General features: G+C 35.0%; 2 protein-coding genes across 4 annotated transcripts; both read left to right on the top strand.

Annotated features, from left to right (window-relative positions):
* The first annotated feature begins 4,728 nt into the window (after positions 1-4,728).
* On the top strand, positions 4,729-21,017 carry LOC149908131 (uncharacterized). Of its 3 annotated transcripts, none has more exons than XM_090103277.1 (3): positions 4,729-5,037; positions 6,050-6,194; positions 18,892-21,017. In XM_090103277.1, the coding sequence occupies exons 2-3, from the start codon at positions 6,178-6,180 to the stop codon at positions 20,945-20,947; spliced, it is 2,073 nt and encodes a 690-aa protein (XP_089959403.1). In that variant the 5' UTR covers positions 4,729-5,037; positions 6,050-6,177; the 3' UTR covers positions 20,948-21,017. The 3 variants fall into 3 exon arrangements, with proteins under 3 accessions (XP_089959403.1, XP_089959400.1, XP_089959402.1); XM_090103274.1 differs by lacking the exons at positions 4,729-5,037; positions 6,050-6,194 and adding exons at positions 11,959-12,234; positions 12,388-12,543; XM_090103276.1 differs by lacking the exons at positions 4,729-5,037; positions 6,050-6,194 and adding an exon at positions 11,960-12,234.
* Positions 21,018-24,731: 3,714 nt separating this feature from the next.
* On the top strand, positions 24,732-26,927 carry LOC149908130 (uncharacterized). Its single transcript, XM_090103475.1, has 2 exons — positions 24,732-25,063; positions 26,378-26,927. The coding sequence occupies exons 1-2, from the start codon at positions 24,949-24,951 to the stop codon at positions 26,599-26,601; spliced, it is 339 nt and encodes a 112-aa protein (XP_089959601.1). The 5' UTR covers positions 24,732-24,948; the 3' UTR covers positions 26,602-26,927.

Below are 26,927 nucleotides of genomic sequence, written 5' to 3'. Positions count from 1 at the left end.
CCCAGAAGGAAACAATATTTCAGAAATATTGTATTAATTGTATCTGTTGAATTAAAATCAAAGCTATGTATACGTTGTCCTCATTATTTTCTAATCAGATTGTACATCCCAATGCGAATGCATTACTTAGTTAAATCTATTCTATACATATAATAAATCTGTAGAAGGGTCATATCTGTACATTGAAAATATTGAAAAAATAAATAGCAGGGGGTGTTACTGGATCGATACCAAACCCAAATATGTGATTAAAAAATTTTTGTCTGTCTGTCTGTCTGTCTGTCTGTATGTGAAGACATCACGTGAAAACTACCGGTTCGATTTCGATGAAACTTGGTATAATTATACCTTATTATCCTGGGCGTAAAATAGGATACTTTTTATCCTGGAAAAATACGTAGAAAAAAAATTAATCTTAATTTTTCAGTTTTATCCATAGACGTTCTGTAGAACCGCGAACACGTTGCGTATTACATATTATAGGCTTAGCCGTATTTGGGTCCAATAGATATTTATAAGATGTCATTGTGAGAGTTACTCAAAATGGAGAAATAAACCATCCACGCGAAGACCGACATCCGCGCGGGCGGAAGCTAGTGTTATAATATACAATTAAGAAAATCCAAAAATAAAGTGTCCACGTAAATAATATTTAGCAGTGCAATATCTGTAATTATATATTTATGAACAAATAATTACATCAGATTTAATAATCGCAATTAATTTGAATGTACATATGAATAAATGATTTCATCATAATATTAATAATCACAATTGTTTTATTTCCCATTTGTTGCAACCCATATTCGTGTGGCAGCGTAAGTACCTACGCTGGCGGCGGCATCGCGCGACATCAAAGGCGTTTCCTTACTGTAGGAAATAATATTGTAATACTGTGCTAATATTATAAAGAGGAAAGTTTTGTATGTATGTATGTATGGTTTTCACGCATAAACTACTGAACCGATTATAATGAAATTTAGCACACATATAGAGGGTAACTTGGATTAACACATAGGATAGGTTGTATCCCGGAAATCCCACGGGAACGGGAACTATGCGGGTTTTCCTTTGAAAATTTTTTAATATGTACCATGGGGGAAGCAGGATTGGATTGTTAGTTTACAAAAAAGTTTTACATACAATTATAAATGTACCTACTTAATTAAAAAAAAGTCAAATAAGCACTTACAATTGAAGTTAAAGCCATTTTTAACCGACTTCAAAAAAAGGAGGAGGTTATCAATTCGGCCGGTATATTTTTTTTTATGTATGTACACCGATTACTCCGAGGTTTCTGAAACGATTTACGTGATTCTTTTTTTGTTCGATGCGGGATGGTGTCGAATTGGCCCGATAAAAATTTTATTCGTCTAGGCCTATTAGTTTTTATTTTATGATCATTTTTGTCTGTACTCGATGACTTAATTGGAATGTAGCAAGTAACTTTGATTCACTTCCCGGTAACCGATTGAGTTGAAATTTTGTATACGTATGTAAATTGGATAGCGATGAGACATCATCATGACATAGAGCTGATTTGATGATGGAATCGGAAGGTGGCCATAGGAACTCAGTAATAGGTACATTGACTCAACTTTATCAAGTTTGGGCTCGTTTGATTCGTGTTGAAAATTATACACTAAAAAAAAGTATTAAATAAAAATAACTGCGTTAAAAACAACCGACTTCAAAAACGGAAAAGTTAAATATAAAGAAGATTTGATATTATTAATTACTACATATTATTTAGATGTGCTATTTATTAAATAGGTCTGAAGGCGGTGCCAAACACTAAGCACTTAGTATAAAGTCCGTGCACCGACATCAAACCTTGCTCAATCATCATCAATTACCTACTTGCCCCCACGGATGACGTGTTTCTAGCTTTGAGTTAACCTGACTTTAAAATTAATATCACCTATACACACTATGAAGGGAAATTTTCTAGGTAATCTATACATATAGGTAACTAGGTTTTCGCCCGCGGCTTCGCCCGCGCAGTCAAAGAAAACCCGCATAGTTCCCGTTCCCGTGAGATTTCCGGGATTGCGTCATTTTCCCGGGATAAAAAGTAGCCTATGTCCTTTCTTGGGTATCAAAATATCTCCATACCAAATTTCATGAAAATTGGTTCAGTAGTTTAGGCGTGATTGAGTAACAGACAAGACAGACAGAGTTACTTTCGCATTTATAATATTAGATATTAGTAAGTATGCATAGTTTTACATTAATGAATCCTAGGAATCAAATAATGTTTATTTAATTATCTTTCAATTGATATCCTTTTTAAGTAAATCGGTCCAGTAGTTATCTAGATATACCGCACAATAGAATGGCCCGACGGCCATCTTTGCTACGTCATAACTCCCCCCTCCATACCCCTAGGAAGTGACTACCGCACTTTTTGTGTTCAGAAAAACATTCCAATTTAAGTGGATATCAGTAGTCCGTATGACGGAGGTGAGTCCCACGAAAATCGTTATTTGAAGACTTTTTTACGAATGGGTCTTCTTTTCACAAATTATGTGATTAAAAAATTTTTTGTCTGTCTGTCTGTCTGTCTGTATGTGAAGACATCACGTGAAAACTAACGGTTCGAATTCGATGAAACTTGGTATAATTATACCTTATTATCCTGGGCGTAAAATAGGATACTTTTTATCCTGGAAAAATACGTAGAAAAAAAATTAATCTTAATTTTTCAGTTTTATCCATAGACGTTGTTCTGTAGAACCGCGAACACACGTTGCGTATTATTATAGGCCTAACCGTATTTGGGTCCAATAGATATTTATAAGATGTCATTGTCAGAGTTAATCAAAATGGAGACCATCCACGCGAAGACCGACATCCGCGCGGACGGAGTCGCGGGCGGAAGCTAGTTTTATAATAAACTAGCTTTCCGCCCGCGTTTTCAGAGAAAAACCCGTTCCCGTAGGATTTCCGGGATAAAACCTACTTATCCTATGTCCTTTCTCGGGTATCAAAATATATCTATACCAAATTTCATGCAAATTGGTTCACTAGTTCAGGCGTGATTGAGTAACAGACATAGACACCATTATCTACAGTTAATCTAATATTGATTGTGTTCATTAGTTACAATTTTAAAAATCTTCGTGTTTTATAAATTTACTAACTTACCGCCCGCGGCTTCGTCCGCTTTGTCTAAAACCTATTAAATTATATACTAAAACCTTCCACTTCAAGTTCCTTCAGTCTATCTATTAAAAAAACCGCATCAAAATCCGTTGCGTACTTTTTAAGATTTAAGCATACATTAAAGGGACATAGGGACAGAGAAAGTGACTTTTTATTATACTATGTTGTGATATTTATAAAGCAATTGAATGTAGTATAGGTAGTACAAGTAGGTTTAATATTATTATGACCCGTGTGTGGTGCGCCATTTAGCATCTGTTTCATTGATCGATAATTCCAAAAATTATGCCCTGCAATGTATGCAACAAGCTACACCTGTGCTCAAATTACAAAGTTCATAGTAAAATCCAGAATGCTTTCCACGGCTACATTGGAGCTAGTTGCCCTTTTGAATTAATTAAAAATTCCTTTCTTCACAGCCGTGTTTTCTTTATTTCATAAATATCTTCCTTTGCTCTTTGATGCAGCTTATTTTATTAAAGTAAAAGCAAACTATTCAAGACAAGCCCTTCTTTCCGCTTTGCCTGAATTAATCTATACTAATATTATAAAGCTAAAGAGTTTGTTTGTTTGAACGCGCTAATCTCAGAAACTACTGGTCCGATTTGAAAAATTATTTCCGTGTTAGATAGTCCATTTATCGAGGAAGGTTATAGGCAATATTGTATCATCACGCAAGACCAACAGGAGCGGAGCAATGCGGGTGAAACCGCGGGGAACAGCTAGTCAGAGATAAAAAATGTAGCTTATGTTATTATGGATTTATAAAAGTTTTTACTGAGTAAGAAATTTTAAAATCAGTGAAGTGTATGCGATACAAATAAACAATAAAATTAACCTAAATAAAAAAAAAATCTATTGCCGTACTATACAGCGGCGTATTCGGTGTACGTGTAACTGAACCAAGTTTCACATTGACAACAAAGCACAACGCGTGATGATGCCGACAGGCCGACAATTCCATTGAATGCTAATTAGCCGACTGTTGCATATCAGTGTCGGCCAATTATTGGTAAGTAATCGAGTAGGCCGAATTAATAACCGACATCGCATGAAACTGTCGCTCAATATACAGCTGTTGAGGCTCCACCATTACACTAACTGCTAATTAGTAATTACATATATTAAAAAAAATTGAAGTATAGTTTCTCAAAAGATGTTTTTAATATTGTTAATTTCTTAGTTGCAATAATAGTAAAATAAAATAAAACATATATACAAATCAAAAGCACTCTTTAGAATTTTGGAAATAGAATCTTAGAAAAATCAAAGCATCCAATTACCACGCAACAATATTTTGATGTTAGCCCGTCCGCGTCGGGGAGTTACCTTAAGCGAAGGGGAATTACCTTATTGAAAAAAACCGGCCAAGTGCGAGTCGGACTCGCGCACCGAGGGTTCCGTACAAACCTGCAAGGTTTACAAAGTACAATTTATGGTTTTCGTAATTTTTCCTTTATCTATGCTATAAGACGTTGCTTTGTACCAAATTTCAAGATTCTAGGTTCACGGGAAGCACCCTGTAGGTTTTGATGCCCTTGCAAGTGTCGAAAATTTGCGGCATAAACGGCTGTATCTTTTGATTGCGTTGGCTTAGAAGTTTGATTTTTTCACAGCTTCAAGGGACAGTAGACCCGAGTAATTGATATAAATTTCAGCTTCATACCTCCACGCGTTCCTGAGAAAAAGGGTCTTGACAGACGGACGGACGGACGGACGGACAGACGGACAACAAAGTGATCCTATAAGGGTTCCGTTTTTTCCTTTTGAGGTACGGAACCCTAAAAATTCCGAGTGGGAAAGTGCCTTCTAAGGTCTACTATTATTAGGGCCGTACCAGTAGGTATAGTCCGTATCCGTATCCTACCTTAGGTTTGTTTTTTATCGTTATATAATTTTATCATTTATGCTAAGGTATAATCTAGGCTAGGTCATAGTTAAGGCGCAACGGATCGTAGAATGCAAAAAAGAATAGCTGTTTATATCAATCCCGAAAATACCGGGATTAGCCAAGTACAGTCCCGGGATTTTCGGGATCAGAAAAGGGTCGGGATCCCTCTCTCTATCCATACTCCATACTATCCATACTAATATTATAAATGCGAAAGTAACTGTGTCTGTCTGTCTGTTACTCAATCACGCCTAAACTACTAAACCAATTTTCATGAAATTTGGTATGGAGATATTTTGATACCCGAGAAAGGACATAGGCTACTTTTTATCCCGGGAAAATGATGCAATCCCGGAAATCCCATGGAAACGGGAACTATGCGGGTACCTATTTCTTTGACTGCGCGGGCGAAGCCGCGGGCGGAAAGCTAGTATAACGTGAATCTGATATTATGTAACAACTAGCTGCTCCGCGCGGTTTCACCCCCGTGGCTCCACTCCTGTTGCCCGTAGCGTGATGAAATATAGCCTACCTTCCTCGATAAATGGGCTATCTAACACCGAAAGAATTTTTCAAATCGGATCAGTAGTTCCCGAGATTAGTGCGTTCAAACAAACAAACAAACAGACAAACAAACAAACAAACTCTTCAGCTTTATAATATTAGTATAGATTATGCGTAAGCCGCGGGCCTACTCTTCTGGTTCTTGTGATCACCCTACATTGCCCTGTTCAAGTAAATACTCATGCAGTTTTGCACCTGACTGTTATAAGGTCTTATTTAATTTTATATTTATGGTGAATAAATTATGATTCTTAACACACGAAATAAATAAAAAAAAATATTTCAACGTCTCTTCAGAAGCAGTTATGGGCTATGCCTACTGGGAACGTTTTGTTGGCATAGATCTATGAAGTTTTAGAGTCGACTGTAAATTTTATTTGGACGCAATTATGCACAATCGTGTAAATTTATTTTTTGTGTTGTTTTCAGATTTATTAATTCAAGCGAATTGTTGCATCAATAACCAATTTTAAGAGAGCCTACGGATTGATCTAAGACGGATGCACATGAAACAATCCACTCATGCGATGAAAATCAACAATTAGGAATGCAATTGAATGAATTGCATACTTATGTAAGTACATACTCCTTTATTTTATTCTATTAGATACACTATATTTTCCTCGCGACTTCGTCTGCGTAGAATTAGTACATCCCCATACAAACTTTTATTTGTCCTATGTACTTTCCTGGGACTCGAATTATTTAGTTTTTTTTTGTGCAAAACGTACATACAAACAGTTTTTCCTTTTTTCGTAAAAATTATAAAACCGGTGGTTGTTGTAGCTGAAATACCAAGCGGATAATAGGTTGGGCATACTTCAATGGGCATAATTTGCTTGTTTAAATTGCAAAAAACCACTTTCCTATTTTGATAGAAACTTTCTTGAGATTCGTAGAATCTAGATAATATAGTCAGACCTACAAAATATTATGTCGAAAAGAAATTTTTTGCAGCAGATGGTTTTATAGGTTTATAAACAAAATGAACTCATAAACCTGATCGACGAGATCTTTATCGAAAGAGGATTACAAACTTTAGGCTTAGGATATAACGCTATGATGTGAATACTTAAATTACTGGAGCAAGAACTGTATTTGCATACCAAAGTATTTATTTAAATGAACATTATTTTTCAGGTAATCCTGAAAAATTTTAGACAATGAACATTGTCGGTTGTAAAATTAAAAGCCCGTCTTCGGTATTGCAAACAGGATGGTTGCCGCTTGAAGCTCGCGCGAACGGCTCAATTCATTTCAATTTAACATCTAGCAGCGGATCTCAGACAGCGCTCGTTAGGTATATCCGGTATTATGAACTCCTCCTGAAATTGAAAAACATTATTTTTACTATTTAACTCCCATACAATTATTTTACTTAAAAATCGAAGGTTATGCCGTGGTTATGCTTTTGTGAATTTAATGTTTTAAAATTTTATGAGCCCAAAGATTCTATAGGTAAGCAGTAAGCACCATATCATTAATTATTATTTTTTAGTCCATTAATTAAGAATTTAGATTAATTTAACTACAATATAAAACAATAGCGAGATATATTTTTATAACATTCAATTTTTCCATCTACTTCTGCAATACAATTTTTTAATAGAAACTATCATTCGGTATAAACAGCAAAAGTGCAAAATGCTATCTACATAATTATTTACTGAGTCGTTACGATAACAATAATGGCGGCGCGTCACCATTCTATTTATAAATCCGGCCGGTACCGGTTTACGGTCAATACCGGTGCGGTAAGCGATACGGAGTCTTCGGTTTATCGCGCTAGGTTCATTTTCCAATGCCGGTCGCGGTACGAAGGGGACGGGTAGCGGTGTTTCACCGAGAAGGGAGTCTCGACTCTCGAAGTAGTCGGTATTGAAGCGTTACGTAATAACCACGCTTTGTCTATCGTCATTTTGTTTAATATGTAAGTATGAGTGTTGTTTTTTAATTTTTGTATTCATTTTATCTGTTGTGTGTTTATTGTTCGTGTGTTGCGGATTATAAGCGTTTATACATATTTACGTACCTATTACCTATGTTGTGATTGCCTCTAGACTCTGACAAGTTCATTGCCGCCATTGCCATTTGCCGCACGGTTTTCATATTATCGGGCGTTATCGGTAGATATGGAATGGATTTATACAAATATTCTTTCAAGTGTCTTAATTATATTTCAGTTACCTACTTAGTTGTTATTATTATATATTTGAAGTGAAAACTTCTTTAGCGGCGTTGGGTATAAAATCTTAAACTCGCGTCAGGACTAGGGCATGTAATATCGGAATAGTTTTGAATTCCGATATTGATTTCCGATATTGAGCTCAATATCGGAATTCCGATATTGATATCGGAATTGGACATATATGTTAAAAAGGTGGATTTTATTAATTAAAAACCTATTATAATCATATAATCTTTTATTTGGTATGAAAATAGTTATTTTGGTTACCTATCTTAATCTCGAATTTTAATATTCCGAATATCATAATCCAGAAAACGTTTGGACATTTTTTCATAATCCCGAATTTTAAAATTCCGAAGTTTTGTTTGCCATATAATCGCAACTCCGAATTTCATTTGCCCATTTCTTTATTTGTTCGACGTTTTACAATCCAGACGAATGAGTTCCAGACATACGAAATCTAAATGCACAAAATCCAGATGACCGTAATCCATATGCACGAAAGCCAGATTTTTAAAACACAAATTTTTGAAATACAGTTAATTGATATCCAGACAAACAATGTCCAGATTTTTGAAATTCAAATAAACGATATCCAGCAAAACGTAATCCTTCCAGGGGGTCGCCGCACGAACCTAACCTAACCTTCTGAATAGATTTTAACACTTTAACCTTTCTGTAATGGGCAAGTAAAACAATAGCGAGTCGGTTCTGGTACTCGCCGGCCGCTGCCGCGGCACGCTCGCTTCGCTCGCTCGGCTCGTGCATGGGGGGTCACAGTTCAAACCTAACCTAACCTACTGAGTCGAATTTGACACTTAAACCTTTCTGTAATGGGCAAGTCAAACAAAAGCGAGTCGGTTCTGGCACTCGCCGGCCGCTGCCGCGGCACGCTCGCTTCGCTCGCTCGGCTCGTGCATGGGGGGACACAGTTCAAACCTAACCTAACCTACTGAGTCGAATTTGACACTTAAACCTTTCTGTAATGGGCAAGTAAAACAAAAGCGAGTCGGTTCTGGCACTCGCCGGCCGCTGCCGCGGCACGCTCGCTTCGCTCGCTCGGCTCGTGCATGGGGGGTCACAGTTCAAACCTAACCTAACCTACTGAGTCGAATTTGATACTTAAACCTTTCTGTAATAGGCAAGTAAAACAATAGCGAGTCAGTTCTAGCGTGGGGGTCGTAGTTCAAACCTAACCTACTGAGTCGACTTTGACACTAAATCCGGTCTGTAATGGACAAGTAAAACAATAAATTTACTTAGTGACAATATTTATTTTCAGTCCATAGTAAAGGTATAATCACGATTGTATGGAAATAAATAAAAAGATTATGAAAATCTGGCAATAGTTTATCTGTTATACGATTATATGGGAACCAAATAAAAAGATTATGAAAATTTGGCAATAGTTTATTTGGAAAATGGTACGATGGGAAACAAAAAAAAGTATTCTGAGAATCTGGAATAATGAGATCTGGATTATGAGAATACGGGAAACAAAAAAATACTTTTTAAAAATCTGGTTTTGGTGCATCTGGAAATTGATTCATCTGGGAAATTAAAAAAGGTATTTTAAAAATTTGTCATTCATTACATCTGTCTTTTATAAGTTCTAACAACCGTTTTCGGGGTTTTAAGATTCGGGTTATAGAAATTCGAGTTTTTAATAGGTTACCTTATTTTACTGCTAAACAACTTAATTTAACTGACTCAAAATAAACATGTTTTAAGCAATACAATTTCAAAAATATAAAAACTTATATTTAACTGTTTAATTTATTACACGACTAGTTGTTTTACTGCTAAAATACAAATTTAACTACAACAACACTAAAAGGTAGTGTTACCTAGTAATAACCCAAAAGATATAAGTGACCTATTTGGCAAGTATTTCTTCTCTGTCTTCAAACCTACACAACACATGGACTACAAATATATGGCTTTACCTATAATGCATCCAACGTAACTTCTGTGCTCAGTACATTCTCAATATCATACAATTAAAATAGCACTACTGGCCCTGGACCCGATCAAAGGGCCATGTCCAGACAATGTCCCGCCCATATTTCTTTCCCGTTGTGCAGACGTGCTGTCTGTTCCCCTGTCACTAATTTTTAATACTTCCCTAAATAATGGTTTGTTTCCACCAGTTTGAAAACAAGCTCGAATTGTTCCCATTTTTAAGAGTGGCAATCGTGAGCTCATTTCAAATTATCGCCCAATCTCCATTCTTTCTACCTTGTCAAATGTTTTTGAATCAATGGTTTATGATATACTCTACAAGCATATCTATAGTCTTCTTTCTGAATTCCAACATGGTTTCGTGGCTAAAAAGTCCACAAATACAAATCTTATCTCATATGTAAGTTACCTAATTGAGGCAGTTGATTAGGGTTACCAAGTCGACGCAATTTATACCGATTTCTCATAGGCCTTTGCCAAGGTCGCCAGAAAACACACACAGAGTTAAGAGGTGTTTACTTCTTAACTTTACAGTTCATGAAAGTGACTGATGCACACAGCAGGTGACGCTTTGTTTCTCTGTGCGAGCGAATAAGCAAGTGAGTTATACGCTGTGAAAGAGTGAGATAGGCATACTGAAATGCGTCATTTCAATCACCACTATACCTATTTCTTTTTTTAAATCTGCCTAATTATTTAAATTTCCGCAAATTTTAACCTCAACTTAACTTATGATTTAGCACTGAATAAAAAAAAATCTTAATTCCGATATAACGATATTGGATCACTCAGTATCGGAATTGTAATATCGTAATTTTCATTCCGAGATTCCGATATTGCGAGATTCCGAGATTCCGATATTCATGCCCTAGTCAGGACACGTGGCCTGATCGAAAAAGCGTAAGACGGTTTTTTTTAGCCCTTATATTCCATGCGTAAGACGGATACCATTCCAAAATATCAAACATGCTGAACGTTAATAATCAAGTTTTCACTTCTGCCGGCACTCCCGGAGTGCAACCCGTCTTTTTGAAGTGAAAACTTCTTTAGCGGCGTTGAGCACTTTTTCTGGGGTATAAAATCTTAAACTCGCGCCAGGAGTCAGGACACGTGACCTGATCGAAAAAGCGCAAGACGGATGGATATCAAACATGCTCAACGTTAATAATAATCAAGTTTTCACTTCTGCCGGCACTCCCGGAGTGCATCCGTCTTTTTTTTAAATAATATACTTATCGGAGAAAGGTGTAGATTGTGAATCTATTTTCAAGCTGTGGGCGTTGCGTTGGGTAATCGAGCAAAGAAACACCTCAAACTCAAACATTTCTTTATTCAATTAGACTTCTTCTAGAAGCACTTTTGAAACGTCATTAGGTACATATTTTTAACATTTACCACCGATTCGGAAAGCAGTATCTACAGAGAAGAACCGGCAAGAAACTCCATAGTTGCTCTTTTTAATCATGTCAGTTTTACCATACAATACAGTCATTTTTAATACAATCACTTTAAATACAATCATTTTTAAAAACCGTTACGTTACACATTTAAATTAAACACTAGCAAAGAAAAGGTTAATAGTTCCTAGTAGTGGAAGGTTCGAACTCTTCGACGTTCCAATGTGAAGTGCCGTCCCGAGGGCTTTTATCTCAGACTTTGAGCGCGGCGACCGAATGTAAAAATTCCGTAACGAAAAACTTAACTCCCCCCCTCCAAACGGCACAGCGGTGCAGCAAAGCCGTGTATCGTCGTTTTAGTACAGCCCCCAATTGAAATAAAATTCATTTCCGTGGGACTTATCTCCGCTGTACGAACTACTGATATTCAGCATGTTTTTCTGAACACAAAAAGTGCGGCAGTCACTTCCTAGGGGTATGGAGGGGGTAGCTATGACGTAGCAAAGATGACCGTCAGGGCATTCTATTATATGTACATTGTGGTATTTTCCAAGTATGGCGGAGGTAAGTCCCACGAAAATCGTTATTTGAAGACTTTTTTACAAATGGGTCTCACACCATTTCAGTTCGGCAGACTTCGGCACGGTGTTTGGGTGCGTGCGACTAGCACTAGACGTATGCGTGTAGACCTGTGGTGTAGACTGTACGAAGCTCGCACGGATCGAGACGAGCTGTTCCGAAATTGGACGAATACGTAAACAGCTGTTTTTGAGAAAGTAAGACGTATATATATGATCCATGTACAACAGTGAATAGTACTCGTAAAACTTGTGTATAAAGTGTTTTAAATATGAATAAACAAAGTGAATTTATTAATGAAAAAACTGATGAAAAAAATAGTGAAAGAAAATGAGTGAGTACTCTATATGTACATACTTTGGCACTCGTGAGTTTTCTACCCACACATGTACATAAGTGATGAGTGTCAAAATGGCTAACAAAAAGAACCATAAGAAGAAATGTTCGCAACTGAAGTTCAAGAAACTAAAATTGATGAACCTATCTGGGTAAGTTTCACATGCCAATTCTGATTTTCAAGTGATAAGTCAAATCCATTCTTTTAAAGTTATATTGTCTATTAAAAAATTGAAACTGCAATTTCAATTATTTTTATAAGTGCTTATAGTTAATGGCTATAATTATGTATATTTTTATATTAGAACTCGAGACATACCTAACTTCCCTGAGTATGAATTTGTGGAGCCACCGGTAGAGCAGCCTGCTAGCCAGATGGAGGTCACAGCCGAAGTGCAAGACCCAGTGCAACTTGAACCAGTTCAAGATGTTGCTGATCAGTCGGAAGACATTAATATGGAGTAAGATTATAATTACATATTATAATGTGATTTATTTATTAGATGATGAGACATTAATGGGAAAACATTTCCTCACACTAGGAATTTCTGCAAGCAAGCAATTGCAGCAATATTTATGTCACTTGTGTACTTAGAATAGTCACACTAGATGAACTTAACTTATAGGTTTCTTTATAAAAAATTTCTACTACATATATCTATATACTAGCTGTCGCGGCGAACTTTGTACCGCCCTGTCAATGAATGTTGTGTTACCTTTTAGCTGAACTAATTTAGGCTCTGATGAACTCAATACAATGATACAAAATAAATATTTATATGGATTGATATGTAATAGTATTTTAATTTATTACTTCAAACACTTCTCAGAGAAAAATGATTGAATTTTAAATAAGTCGTGCAGCATGGATTAACTCTTTTCATTCTTTAACTGTTATCGACCACGCCATCGTTTCGTATCACTTTAGTTGTGTACCACCACTACCATTATCATTGGGCGATCGACGCTGATACAGTGGGTAACCATCGTTGCCTGTGATGGTCTCTGCCATCAATTTTCGTGGATACCTTTTGATACATTCGCTGTTAACCATGCATGGTGTTTGGTGGTTGATGGTTTCAGATGGTCCATGAATCATATTCGTGATAACAACGTCATGTCGGTCTGGATCAGTTTCAGGATTAGCAAAAAGTTAAAAGTTATTTCAAATTACCTTAGCCCTTTATCTGCCCGAATTCTTTCGACTAACCAAATTAAAATGTGTGCATGCTGCAAGCCAGATTTTCGTCATTCGATTGAATACATCCATCATTGAATAATCCCAAAGATGTGTTCCTTTATTGTAACTCATCAGTGATCGGATTTTTTGCTTGAAAACACGTGTGGTGACGTTGTCGTGCCGATCACTTGATATTTGTCCGGGAAGCAACAGTTGAATTATTTCCATCCATTTCCTATTACATATAAATGTAATGAATATAGATCTGGCCGACCATAATGACGAAAATATTAGGTATTATGTCATTGCATCTTGCACATATTCACATGGGCTACCTGTGTATGTCGCCGGTAAAAAAATCAATAGACCAACATTTTATGCATCTTCTCCTGTGCTAATTGCATGGCGTAAATGGATGCAATCTTCAAAACGCAATTTAGCTTGGTTCGAACCAATGAGTCAGGGGCTCCGTTTCAATTTTAAAGTTATACCTACATAATAATAATATTATTTCAACGCAATATTGTTGAAGCAGTCGACGAAATTGCAACAAATTATAATTGTCAGAATTTTTACATTTTTATAGAATTTCTTTTTAATAATTAAGCGAACTAACCTCCTTGGTTAGTTTCCTCACCAAAAATACCTTATCAATTTCTGAAAACACGCGTAAACACAAATATTTAATAAGGGAATTTTTATGTATCTGCTTTTATTGTACTTTTTAATAATTGATTTAAAATAAATACAAACAATATTTATTCACCCACTCACCATTTTTACTTTTTAATTATTTTACACATAATACATTTTTGAACGCATGAATGTCAAACATTATTTTCCATATTTGACAGGATTGACAACTAATGATTGACATACGTACGAAAATCAAATTTTTTGGGAAATATTAATTATTCGTCTAGTTTTTGTTGTTTTTATAATTTATTCTGCTATTCTGGTCGGAGACAAATCCAACAAATCTAAAACCATGAAAATTGGTTCAGCAGATCTCGAGTTATAAGTGTTGGAACATACACGACTTTCTTTTATATACATATACTAGCAATGCCCTGCGGTTTCACCCGCATAGATAGCGATATCGTTACAGTGAAAAGTCTACTATAGGTCGGACTAAAGGTTTAATTTTTTATCATATGAAAATCACCTTTACCCCGTCCCGCACTACGGCCTTTTTTTTTTTGTTTTAGTGGGGAAATCTTTCATATTCGGATTTATGTCGGATTCCTACCGACCAAAACCCCACTGTGTTCCGTCAAGACGCATATTGGTAGAATTCCTCCGTGACCCCCGCACTACGGCCTGCTCGAACAGTATACCTACTATTTTCTGTAGATTGACACTTTTAAAAATTCGTTATATCTTTTGAATGGAATATCCAATTCTTTTCATTTAAAAAGTATTTTGCTGGTATTGAAACAGTCTATAATAAAACATCATTTAATGGGATAAGGATTAATATATGTGTATAGATAACATGGTTTGATTACTGTCGGCACTTCTATTTACTTTGAAAACGTAAAAAAGTTGTTGTAGTAACATAACTACTGAAGATGGACATATGGTATCGCGGACTTTCTTGTAGATATTGATCCATTCTATAATACCGTAGAACATTTTTTTGTTCTATCTTCAATAGATTCCGCAGCGCACGCGATGACAGAAGTTTTATTGAGGATTTTTTTACACCTTGGGTTACATTATTGCATTTTTGGTAAGGATCTCTAATTTTTTTGAAAATGCAATATAGCCTATGTTGCTCAGTAAAGATGCAGCTTTCTAATGGTGAAAGAATTTTTGAAATCGGTCCAGTTGTTTTTGCGTGAAAACCATACATACATACATACATACATACTTACAAACTTTTCCTCTTTATAATATTAGTATAGATAGATATATATGTATATAGAAATCTAAGATAGAAATAGCTTCTATCGCGGGCCTTGAGCGCGGGGACCGAATCGAGAAATTCCGTAACGAAAAAACCTCACGCTCCCCACTCCGACGGGCTCGGAGGTGTGGCTTGAAGGCATGCTATGCAATAGCTTTACCGCGGCCGCGGCAGTCCCCGAGTGCCACACGTCTTTTTTAATTTAAAAAGTATTTTGCTGGTATTGAAACAGTCTATAATAAAAATATCATTTAGGGCCGATTTTTCAATGCTTAGATAAAACTTATCTGTCCAATAAAGTATTACACGATGATATTAAAATGTCACGTAAACTGTCAAATACGGGCAATTAGAATACGTTTTTAAAATGGTAGTTTTATACATTATTCGACGAATAAGTTTTAACTAAGGATTGAAAAATCAGCCCTTAATGGGATAAGGATTAATATATTATGTGTATGGATAACTCTTGTAGATATTGATCCAGTCTATAATACCGTAGATAATTTTTTTTTGTTCTATCTTCAATAGATTCCGCAGCGCACGCGATAACAGAATTTTTATTTAGGATTTTTTTACACCTTGGGTTACAATTTACATTATTGCATTTTTGGTAAGGATTTCTATTTTTTTTGAAAATGCAATATAGCCTATGTTGCTCAGTAAAGATGCAGCTTTCTAATGGTGAAAGAATTTTTTAAATCGGTCCAGTAGTTTATGCGTGAAAACCATACATACATACATACTTACATAATTATACTCGGATTTTAAATTAGACAAAGAAAACTGACGTTTACTGTGTTGTCAGTTTTTGATGAAATAAAAATAGCGTTGTCACAAAGTGAATGATTGAAAATCGGGAATGAATGAAAATGAATCGATCGTCTAGTGAATATTTAGTGTGTAACAATATAACATCAAATAAACATAACAATGACAACAAACACAACGTAATTAGTTACAATTACCGAAAAAATTACAAAAACAATAACGTAAAACAGCGTAACAATAAAAAAATGTTGTGTGGTTTTATGAAACCACGGTAAAAGTGAAACTGTTCGAACGGTTCCGAACACTGCTTTGTGTAGTGCATGTCGCGTGACGGTCAGCTGCCGGGTAGGTATACGGTCTACTCGGCAGCCGCGATACACGCGACATGCGCTACACAGACCAAAAAGTTTGAGACGATGTAATAAAAGTTTCACTTTAAAAATAAAAAAAAAATGATTATAATTACAGTCTACTAGTAACTTATATCATAGATAGCTTTATCTATACTAATATTATAAAGAGGAAAAGTTTGTATGTATGGTAAAAGAATTGGATATTCCATTCAAAAGATATAACGAATTTTTAAAAATGTCAATCTACAGAAAATAGTTCTGTGCGAGCAGGCCGTAGTGCGGGGGTCACGGAGGAATTCTACCAATATGCGTCTTGACGGAACACAGTGGGGTTTTGGTCGGTAGGAATCCGACATAACCCACGGCCCCTCCCCCGGAGGCCGTGGGTAATGGGTATCTATATGAAAGATTCCCCACTAAAACAAAAAAAAAGGCCGTAGTGCGGGACGGGGTAAAGGTGATTTTCATGTGATTAAAAATTAAACCTATAGTCCGACCTATAGTAGACTTTTCACTGTAACGATATCGCTATCTATGCGGGTGAAACCGCAGGGCATTACTTATATTATAATTAGAAATAATGTTATTTTATAGTTTGAAATGATGAACTATTCACACTCATTGTTCATTCATCTGATTGAATGAGAACTGAATTCCTCACTATTACTTTAAATATGGCGACATTATTTTACAAAGTGATATTAGGTGCTGTCAGTTTACTTTGTCTAATTATAAATCCGAGTACACAAACCTTTCCTCTTTATAAACCTTTCCTCTTTATAATATAAGGTTTTCGAAGAATGCCGACAGTTGAGTTTATTACAGGCTAGTAGGTATAATAAAGCGACAAAGAACGTATACAACGCCGTAAAATTGTAAGCATACTAAGCACTTAGTATTAAGCCCGTGCACCGACATCAAACCTTTTTAGTAAATTATTAAAGTATGTAGTAATTAATACATAATATCAAATCTTTTTTATTTTTTACTTTTCCGTTTTTAAAGTCGGTTTTTTAACGTAGTTATTTTTATTGATTGTTAATTTTTAATTGAAAAAAATTTTGAAGTTTTTTTGCATTAAATATCAATATTATTAATAATACAGTTTTAAAATACATAAAGAAAATCAATAATTTTTTTCCAAATACCCAGCTTACAATTATTCTTCATTTTTTGGGTACTTAGTTTATAATCTACCTGAACTATATACTTGTGATTGATGATTTTGCAGATGGTGCGTGATGGTTATGAAAACATTGTCAGGGTTAGGTACCTAATGTATCAGTGGGACGAACATCTGCCGAACTTCTATTCATTGCTGTCAAACATTAAAATCGTTTCATATGTGCGAGAGTAGAGAAACATATTATTAAAACTACGATCTAGTAGATTGGAAGCGATTGGCAAATGATGCTGCAACGTGATAAGATATTGGACGGCAGAAAATAAGGTAAAGAATAATTGGTATGGTATACAAACAAGTGCTTCAGACTTCGTCTGATAAGTACAACCCATCTGTCTGCTGATTTTAGGATTTTGGTAAACCAAGTTGTGGCCTAAGATAGTACGCGCTTCCTTAGAAGAAACACGTTCACGGTTCGCTTGAAAACTTTTGCAGATATTTATTTTCCTTTTATCGGTGCCCACACTGGAAGGTGTAAGGTGGCTGAGAAAAAGAAAGCAAAGAGTGAGAGGGCAAGCAGAGGTGGGTTTTCATGATAGGGGTGAAAATAAGGAAAGTGATTTCTACCCAAGATGACAAATGTTGGAAAAAAGAAATGGAACTGAAACTCATGGTACAAATTATATATTAATGTACTTCCAGAGCTGAAAGATTCCCGCTGAAATCGTTGTATGAATTTGATAGGATGATGGCTTTGAAAATATTGTAATGTAGGTACTTATTTTTGAATAAATTTATAAAACTAAATACACGTTTTTTTATTTCGATAAAACCCTATTTTTAATTTAATCGGTTTTATTTATTCGGATTTGGATGCCATAAATATCGATTAATTTTGTTTTAAAAGATTTTTTACTGAGTAATTAAAGATAAAAGACTGTATGATATTTGAGTTGTAATTCGTTAATAATAAATCATTAGTCAGCTACTAAACCACTTTGTCAGAGTTTAAAATATTTCAGCAAGATGCGCGAAGTTTGAATTACAGTGAGGTTTTTTATATTTTCGACACCTAATAATAATTAATTTGTAGCGCCCTTTACGCATCATCAACTCCCATTCCCCTTAAAGCATAATTTCGGCTCAGTGAACAAACCAATAATCTTGTAACATGTTTATTGTAAAGTGTATAGCTGGTATACTCTGTACATATTACATACTAGCTTTCCGCCCGCGGCTTTGCCCGCGTTTTCAAAGAAAAACCCGTTCCCGTAGAATTTGCGGGATAAAACCTATCCTATGTCCTTTCTCGGGTATCAAAATATCTCTATACCAAATTTCATGCAAATTGGTTCAGTAGTTAAGGCGTGATTGAGTAACAGACAGACAGACAGAGTTACTTTCGCATTTATAATATTAGTATGGATTATTATAACTTTGTAACTTATCACAAATAAATCGTTTAAATTTCAGGTCTACAGAGGAGTTTGTAGAATATTGCAAGAAGCGACATCCATCATCAACGTGGAATTACTTTCTAACATCCAGCGACCGACAGTCTGCTAAGTGCAAGATATGTTCTCGAGTTATAAAAACATCCGGATCTTCCACGAGTGGGTTACATGGACATTTGCGGTCGAGACATAAGATCAAATTGGAATTTTCTAAAAAATGTTCTGGAGAGGCCTCGTCACGAGTCCATAGTGAAGAACATACGACTCTAGATACAGATTTAGTAATAGTTAAGCAAGAACCAATTACTGCCGAGATCTCGTTTGAAAGTGAAGTACAAAACGATGAATCTATTGATGATGAACCTATTGCAAAGAAAATAAAACAAGGAGATGATCATTCTGAATCTGAATCAATGAAGTTACTTATTGCAAGAATGGCAGCGCTGGATGGAATTTCTTTGAGCAATTTTTGTACGTCGTTGGATTTGCGTTGCCTTTTTGCTAATGTAGGATTTGAGCTGCCAACTTCAGTTGCAGAAGTTATAAACATATTGACAGCAAAAGGTGATATTATAAAGGCTGAATTGGAGGAAAAATTCGAGTGTTACAAATATGAAAATTACAAATTTTGTTTAAGTTTTCAACAATATCAGACGTCACGCAATCAGTTTTACTTTTCTATTAATGTACACAATAAGAATCAAAATTTTGGTGGACCAAAAAACCTAGGTCTTTTTAAAGTTACAATGCCAATTGAATTTGACGAATTTCTAAAAAAAGTAAGTGCTTATTTAAGTGAATATAACATAACATTGAATGGTGATATAACGGCATTTACTTGTGATGATTCACTTACTACAAATGGTGTGGACTTTTCTATTGTAAATCAGACACAATTGTGTTTAGCTCAAGCAGTACAGCATGCTTTAGTTAATAGACTGTATCGAAAAGAAATAATACCAGATAATTTAGTTTACATAAATTCAGATGAAAGCGATGAAGATTCTACGGATGAAATAGATATGACCGATCCATTTCTTATAAGCGAACCTATTTCAATTAACCCGCAACTAATATACAGGGACACAATTGATAAAGTAAGAAAACTTGTTCGTTATTTTAAAAACTCAACATCAAGAAATGCTTATTTGCAAAATTTGGTAAGAAAAAAATACGGTAAAGAAATTCATTTATTAATGGACTGCAAAAAACGCTGGACTTCGATGTGTGAAATGATCGGGCGCTTCTTGAAATTAAAAGAATTAGTTCAAAAATGTATGCAATATTTTGAGGTGGATTTATTTATAAATGATGAAGAATTACGACTTCTGACAGAAACCCATGACAGCCTTGTTGTTATTAAAGCAACAATTACTGCATTGTGTAAACCCAATGCTAATCTTCTAACCGCAGATGCTGCACTGAGATTTATGTTAAGAAAATTGGATGAACAAAAAAACAATACAAGTCAAAATTTTGCATTAAAGTTGAGAGAGTACATTAAAGAGCGGCGTTCAAAGATGTCTAGTATATTGCAATATTTGCACGATCGCTACTCCTATAATAACTATGAGGATCATGATACATTTGTAAAACCATCTTCTGATGAGATGGTAGACATAATAGTATCATTGCTGAAACGTTTAAAGCAAGAAAAAGACACCGAACAGGCAGAAGGAATACCGAATCGTAAAGAAGCAAATGAAAAATCGTTTGATGATCCGTTAGGAGCAGAAGACGACGAAGAATTATCAATAGAAAAACAATTAGAGAAGGAAATCAACAATACATGTCATGATAAATTACCATCAAAAAAATTGAAGTCGCAGCAGTTAGATTTGAAAAGTATAGTTATGGGGGAAATCAGTATTTATGAAAGTTTTGGGGGTAGTCGCGGAATGTATTTGACGACGGCTTACGAATATCTATTATCTGTTGTACCAGCCATAGCTGAAGCTGAACAATACTTCTATGCATCAAAGCATGCTTATAAGACACTCAGCAATCATCCTGATAAAATATTAAATACTTTATTTTTCTTGAGATCCTATTTTATAGACCAAAAATCAGAATAGTAGGTAATTTAAAGTAATTAAATGGTTTTTATAATATTTTAATAATTCATATTATAATTTTATTTAAATATTATGTTGTTTTATTGAATATCCATCGTTAATTAATTATTAATTAAAAGTAAAACTTTAATTTAAATTAAAAGTAAAATTTATTTCGGTGACAAGAGACTAGCAAGCAGGCTTAGTGCTTGCCTCTTAAGACTGGGTTAAATTTTTATCACTAAATACGTTTGAGTATAATGATTTGGTTACATAAAACGTGATTTTGCACTTGTTTATAAAATCTTTGAATTGAAAACGCACTCATAGTTACGTTTCTATCAGCAAATTACATAAATTATAGTACTTCGAACGAGGTAGGGAAAAGTTAACTAACTAAAATGCATACATGCTTTTGCCAAATGCATTTGGCAGCGCATGCAGCTATAATTATTATAAGGGTATCAACTTCTGATAATGTCTGATAATTTGGCAGAGAATCGATTACTGAAAAACATGAATATTTACATTTCGAATCAGATATTAGAAAAATTCTTGTAACACAATATTTGAGACTCAAAGGACTCAGACTTGAAAGTATCTGGGTCACAAGCTATCCCTTCGATTTAATTTTTCCCCTCCTTTCCTAATTCCTTATCTCTTTGGTTACTTGAAGACTTAGAAATACTGATAGTTTTTTTAATGTGACAAGCGTGTTTTTAAATACGCCTAAAGTCAGATTTTTTTTATACATGGTAACTCATTGTTGGACTAACAAAGATGAGAGTTTAAACTGTACAATTTCCCTTTTTATTTCCTGATCTTGTTAAAATTAAGGCCTGTTTTTGGTTCTTGCTGAAAATTGGAATAGTGCTTGTAAGCCAAATAGTTATTCAGATTATTTGCATTAACGATATAAATAAATATTCAATCTAATAATTCCAAATTTTAGTATATAGGTAGTATTTTTATACCACTTCTTAGGGTATTATGCACCTGTAGCACAGATAATATTATAGTACCAAAGTATAGAAATCAGTAGCAGTTTCTTTTATTTATCTATTCGGCTTTTTAATAATCCATAGAATATGTACAATGCTGTTATAATATAAAATATGCATAACCCGTAAAATTGAAAGTTATCGATCTCAAAATATGGTAAAAATAATTATATAAATTTACGCAGAGATGAAAATAAAAACTCTACAAAAGTAATGTTTTGGTAGAGTCATCAAATTGCTCACGGGGGAAGCGGGAGTAAAACTATCTCCAAATCGGTAATCTTCTGAATATGAAGTTATTGAATTTTCATGTAGTTGCGCCAAGCGGGTCCGCAATAGTCGGGTTATCCAATTACTTGCCTCAACCAAAAGGATGGCGTGATTTCTAGCTTTTGAGTTAACCTTTAAAAATATCACCTTTACACACTATGCAGCGAAAATTTTCTAGGTAATATAATAGATACCTACATATAGATAAGTCAAGAAGACTTGTGAAGAAGATGACTTAGGTATTTTTGGTAAGTTGTAATGATTGTTTTTAGTAAAGCTATATTTTAGCAAATATCTTTAAAAATTTCTTTTATTTTAGTTTGTTTCATAATGTATGTAGGTACTTTTAGCTTTGGTCAAAGTTCAATCAAATTAGTTTAGCAATTTTATGTGATAGCGCACATGTTTTTTTTTATATTTTCACAAACAATTTGTTAGTTGTTACTACAACAAATAAACTAAATAAAACACTGTTTGATTAGAATTTTTATAAGAATAAAAACGCAGAGTCAAATATTGAAGTATCATTAGTAGTAAGTAGTATATTCCGATAAAAAGGAATTATATATTAGACATCGAATCATAGTGAGTAAACAACGCTCCCACCGTTCCCGTAATTCGGTACGTTCCCGGAATTTTTATACGTCAAAATGTCGCGTTTGTATTCACTTCGAGACGGTTTGTGGAGCTCCTCGCACGTGGCGAGCCCTATTTGAATATGTTAATGATCTGAGTGATATCATAAGGGCCTATTTTTGGCGTCACATCATAGGATAAATCGTAGTTACATTTTTAAGGAGGTAGGAGAGCTGAAAGGGTTTGTAGAATATAGTTTATAGAATTATACAAAAGGGGATGATTAGAATGGTTCGAAAATTCTATACCATGTGCTACTCAATCAAATAAGCTCACGCAGATAACCAACATAAAGATGAAATAAAACTTAACAACAGATGAACTGAGTACATTAACTAAACAAGGAAGCATTTAAAAAAAATATTATTGGATTATTTTTAAGCATATACTAGATATTACACTTGCATGCATTTAAAGATAATACAATCACACAACGTAAAATTGTAAGTATAAGTACATAGACGAAATAGGTAAAAAAATTACTCTAAAATTGAAGCTAGCTTTACAAAATTGCAGTTATCACAGGCTATCCCGGGAATACTGTCTGCAGTTGCCAGACTCCGTGTAAATCTCCCGGGAACTATTGTGGTACCAAAATCCTAATTTATTTCCCTACTGAATTACATATCACGTACCAGCCCATTTTAGCCTTATGAGACTTTTAAAGTATTACCACTGCAGTGCAACTTTAAAATTCTATTAGTTCGTTTTATTGCTAACGTTTACGATGATACGAATAGATAGTTTAAGTCAGGAATATATTCCTGTATTTAGCTTATAATCCTTATTTGAAGATAAAATTTATTTTAATTATAATAAACAATAAGTAAACACAAGCAATCTCTGCTATAATTATACTCTAGAATACATTTTAATATTTACATTTATATTAAAAAGTTACTTTAAAAAAGTTCATAGCTATCTAGTTACATTCTTTAAAAGGGAGAATATTGAGTCCAGTTTCATAAAACGTACCCGTTGTGATCACGTAGCTGTAATGCATTGTCCACATGCAATGCGCTTAAGCATTTTTTCTCATTTGAACGATGAAATTGGGTTGGGTTTCAAAATGGTTTGAGTACAATGGAGTAAATTTTTATCATTTTCTTGAGTTTAATTTAAAGCGAGTGTACATAGTACATTTGGATTTAGAATCCATTCAGAAGTCTTCAATTTCTGGGGTCAATATTTATTATTCTAGATTAAGACAAAGGAGACAAGATAACTATTAAGTTAATTACGAACTTTCTTACATTTTAGCGGTTGGCACCTTGCAAAAGTACTAAAGAGCTTTTAAGTACTTAGATACCATGAAGAATTCTGATGCAAAAAGGTTGGCAAGCCGTAGCACGCGCGCTTTCCTCGGCCGAGGCATATCCACATGGACCAAGATGCCTCGCGCGGAAAATGCTTCGCGAGGCTGTCGCTCTGAGTATTTATTTATTTAACCATGTAATTTGCCTCACTGCCTAGTTTTTTAAAACCGTATCTGATATTTTGTGTTTACTTGTACTTACGAAATTTATAAATTTACATAATTAGTAGATATGTTCATTAGGGGGTCAGGCGCCTCGAGGGAAGCTAGTTACCACGCCTGTAGAACCGCCATCCTGTTACAAATGACCCGAAATTTTGTGGGTCATTTATATCATTATATATGGTCATATATTTAATAATTGTATATTATATTATGCATCAGCTTAGCAGATTTTAATATATGTATGAATTTAGTTAAAAATGCAACAACCACATATTATGTTACAAATAGAAAAGGGCCGGTATTGTTAGTCAATCGATTTTACATAACAAGTTCTAAATAGATTTTTATGAGTGTTTATATATCATATCAAGCTAGCCACGGCCAACCAAGAAACATTATACAATAATTGTGTTTATTTGCTGAAAGCAGTTTTCTCTAATTAGCACTCTATGCGTAGTCTTTCGAAGACACTATTTGATTTCTGCCATTCAGTCCCTACTGTTCAAATATACGACACGACCTCTGAAAAAGAATAGAAATTGAATCATTATTAAAAAAAAAACAACTGACCCTGGCTTGATAGAGATAAAAAACCGAATTAATTATAAAAAAGTATATTTTGAATTTGGAACAAAATGCTTGCAAGGAGGTCTATTCTGTTATTTTTGTTATATTCTGTGATTGTTTGTGAAGCTGTCAGCGAAAACGATGTCGAGCCAAGGGGAAAGAAGAAAAAAATTGCACTGTTTGGTAAGTTAAATTGTTATTAAAATGATATATAAACGTAGTTTGCAACTTTTTTACTTCAAAAACTAGATTATCTAATTTAATTAACTAGTTTGAATGTAGTCAGATAATTAATTAAAACTAAGAGCTTTTGAAATGAAATGATCAGATTTCTAAAATGCGAATCAAACGAACAAATTATTATAAAGCCGGGTATCCACTTAGGTTCGCCGTGGTTTGCGAACGCGCCCGCTCCGCAAACCAAACATAATGGATACGTCGTGATCGCGGAGCGCGACTGGAGCACGATCGGAGCACGGCGGAGCGCTCCGGAAGCGGTTTTTTGCGCGAACTCAAAGGGGAGCGCAGTTTGTTCGTGGACGCGAGCGTGTGTTTGTTAAGTTCGCGAACATGGAGTGGTCCGATGAAATGATGAATATATGCATTATTTCATTATTTCTTCTTCCCTAATTCATATTACCTTGCCAAAATTGAGGAGGTTGTTTGTATTCCATCACAATATAATGTATCAAAATATAAGCTGCACTTCCTACTAATTCTGGAGGCGGCATGTTTGTACCGACCGTCTGTCGTGTGTCTACTGGAGACCGGAGCGCGGAATTTAGCGCTCCGGCAGGAGCACTGATGTTGCAGCCTAAGTGTGTACACTATACACGTTCACGTTCGCGGAGCATACATTGTTCGCAATCCACGGCGAACCTAAGTGGATACCCGGCTTAATATTCCTATTTTACGTAAATAAGGAGAGAATTTTGTTTATCCCAAAATAAAAGACGAGAGGTATAAGTGTGAATGCTTAATGAATTTGGTATTTAGATACTATCTAATAACTTATTTAAAAACTAGCTTTCCACCCGCGGCTTCGCCCGCGCAGTTAAAGAGAAACCCGCATAGTTCCCGTTCCCGTGGCATTTCCGGGTAAACCTCCTATGTCCCGGGGTAAAAAGTAGCCTATGTCCTTTCTCGGGTATCAAAATATCTCTATACCAAATTTCATGCAAATTGGTTCAGTAGTTAAGGCGTGATTGAGTAATAGACAGACAGACAGAGCTACTTTCGCATTTATAATATTAGTATGGATATAATGTACATAGTAAATATTTTCTTGTAATATTGGGTATGTATGTGGAGGCTAGATAATGTTTTTTATCGATAAGTTTCGACAAAACTTTCAGCACGTTTTTCCTTATAAGAACCTTAATATTATTATTAGTAGGTACTTACTTAAATTTAATTTAAGACAGAAAGTTGAAACTCGCGTCAACTACAAGCAATATTAATAGCAGACCTAAATGTATCTTTTTTTTTATCTGGCAGTTTTTATCGCGGACCTGGTGCTCAAAAAATTCTTCGTTCTCAAGCTGGTGTACGCTTTTATCTTCTGGCTGGTGATCCACAAGGCTGGCTACTTCCTAACTTGGTTCATCAGTTATCTGAAGGAGCAGAGTCATCACCATCATCACCCACACCATGAGTACGGGCCGCATTACGATCATAGCTACGGTCCGTATAGGCGAGAGAGTCATGGGATAAGAAGCTAAAAGGGTTATTTGATTAGAATACTTTTAGAATTAACCAAACGGGATTTTATTCGCGTCTTTTACCAGTGCAGATAAAAAAAACTATCATGAAGCGAATTCGAACCCGTGTCTTTTGCCGAACCGTGGCAACGCTTCACGGTCAGTCGTGATCTTACCTCAGAAATCGCATTTCTTATAATTTTTTAGGTTTTATGTGCCAAAGGAGGGACCCAGGTTATTGTTCTATTCTTTAAAAAATCATTTGTCAAACATTTCAATGCTTTAAAACTAAAATTGCAGTTGTTAATAATGTAGTAAGCACGGAGCTAATTTTGCCAAAAGTACAA

The sequence above is a fragment of the Colias eurytheme genome, chromosome 6, assembly GCF_061535395.1.
Source record: "Colias eurytheme isolate Ceu_HAF_F1 chromosome 6, ilColEury1 Martin Lab GWU primary, whole genome shotgun sequence".
Lineage (NCBI taxonomy): Eukaryota > Metazoa > Arthropoda > Insecta > Lepidoptera > Pieridae > Colias > Colias eurytheme.
Note: the sequence above shows the minus strand (reverse complement) of the source record. Positions and strands in the feature narration are given on the sequence as shown.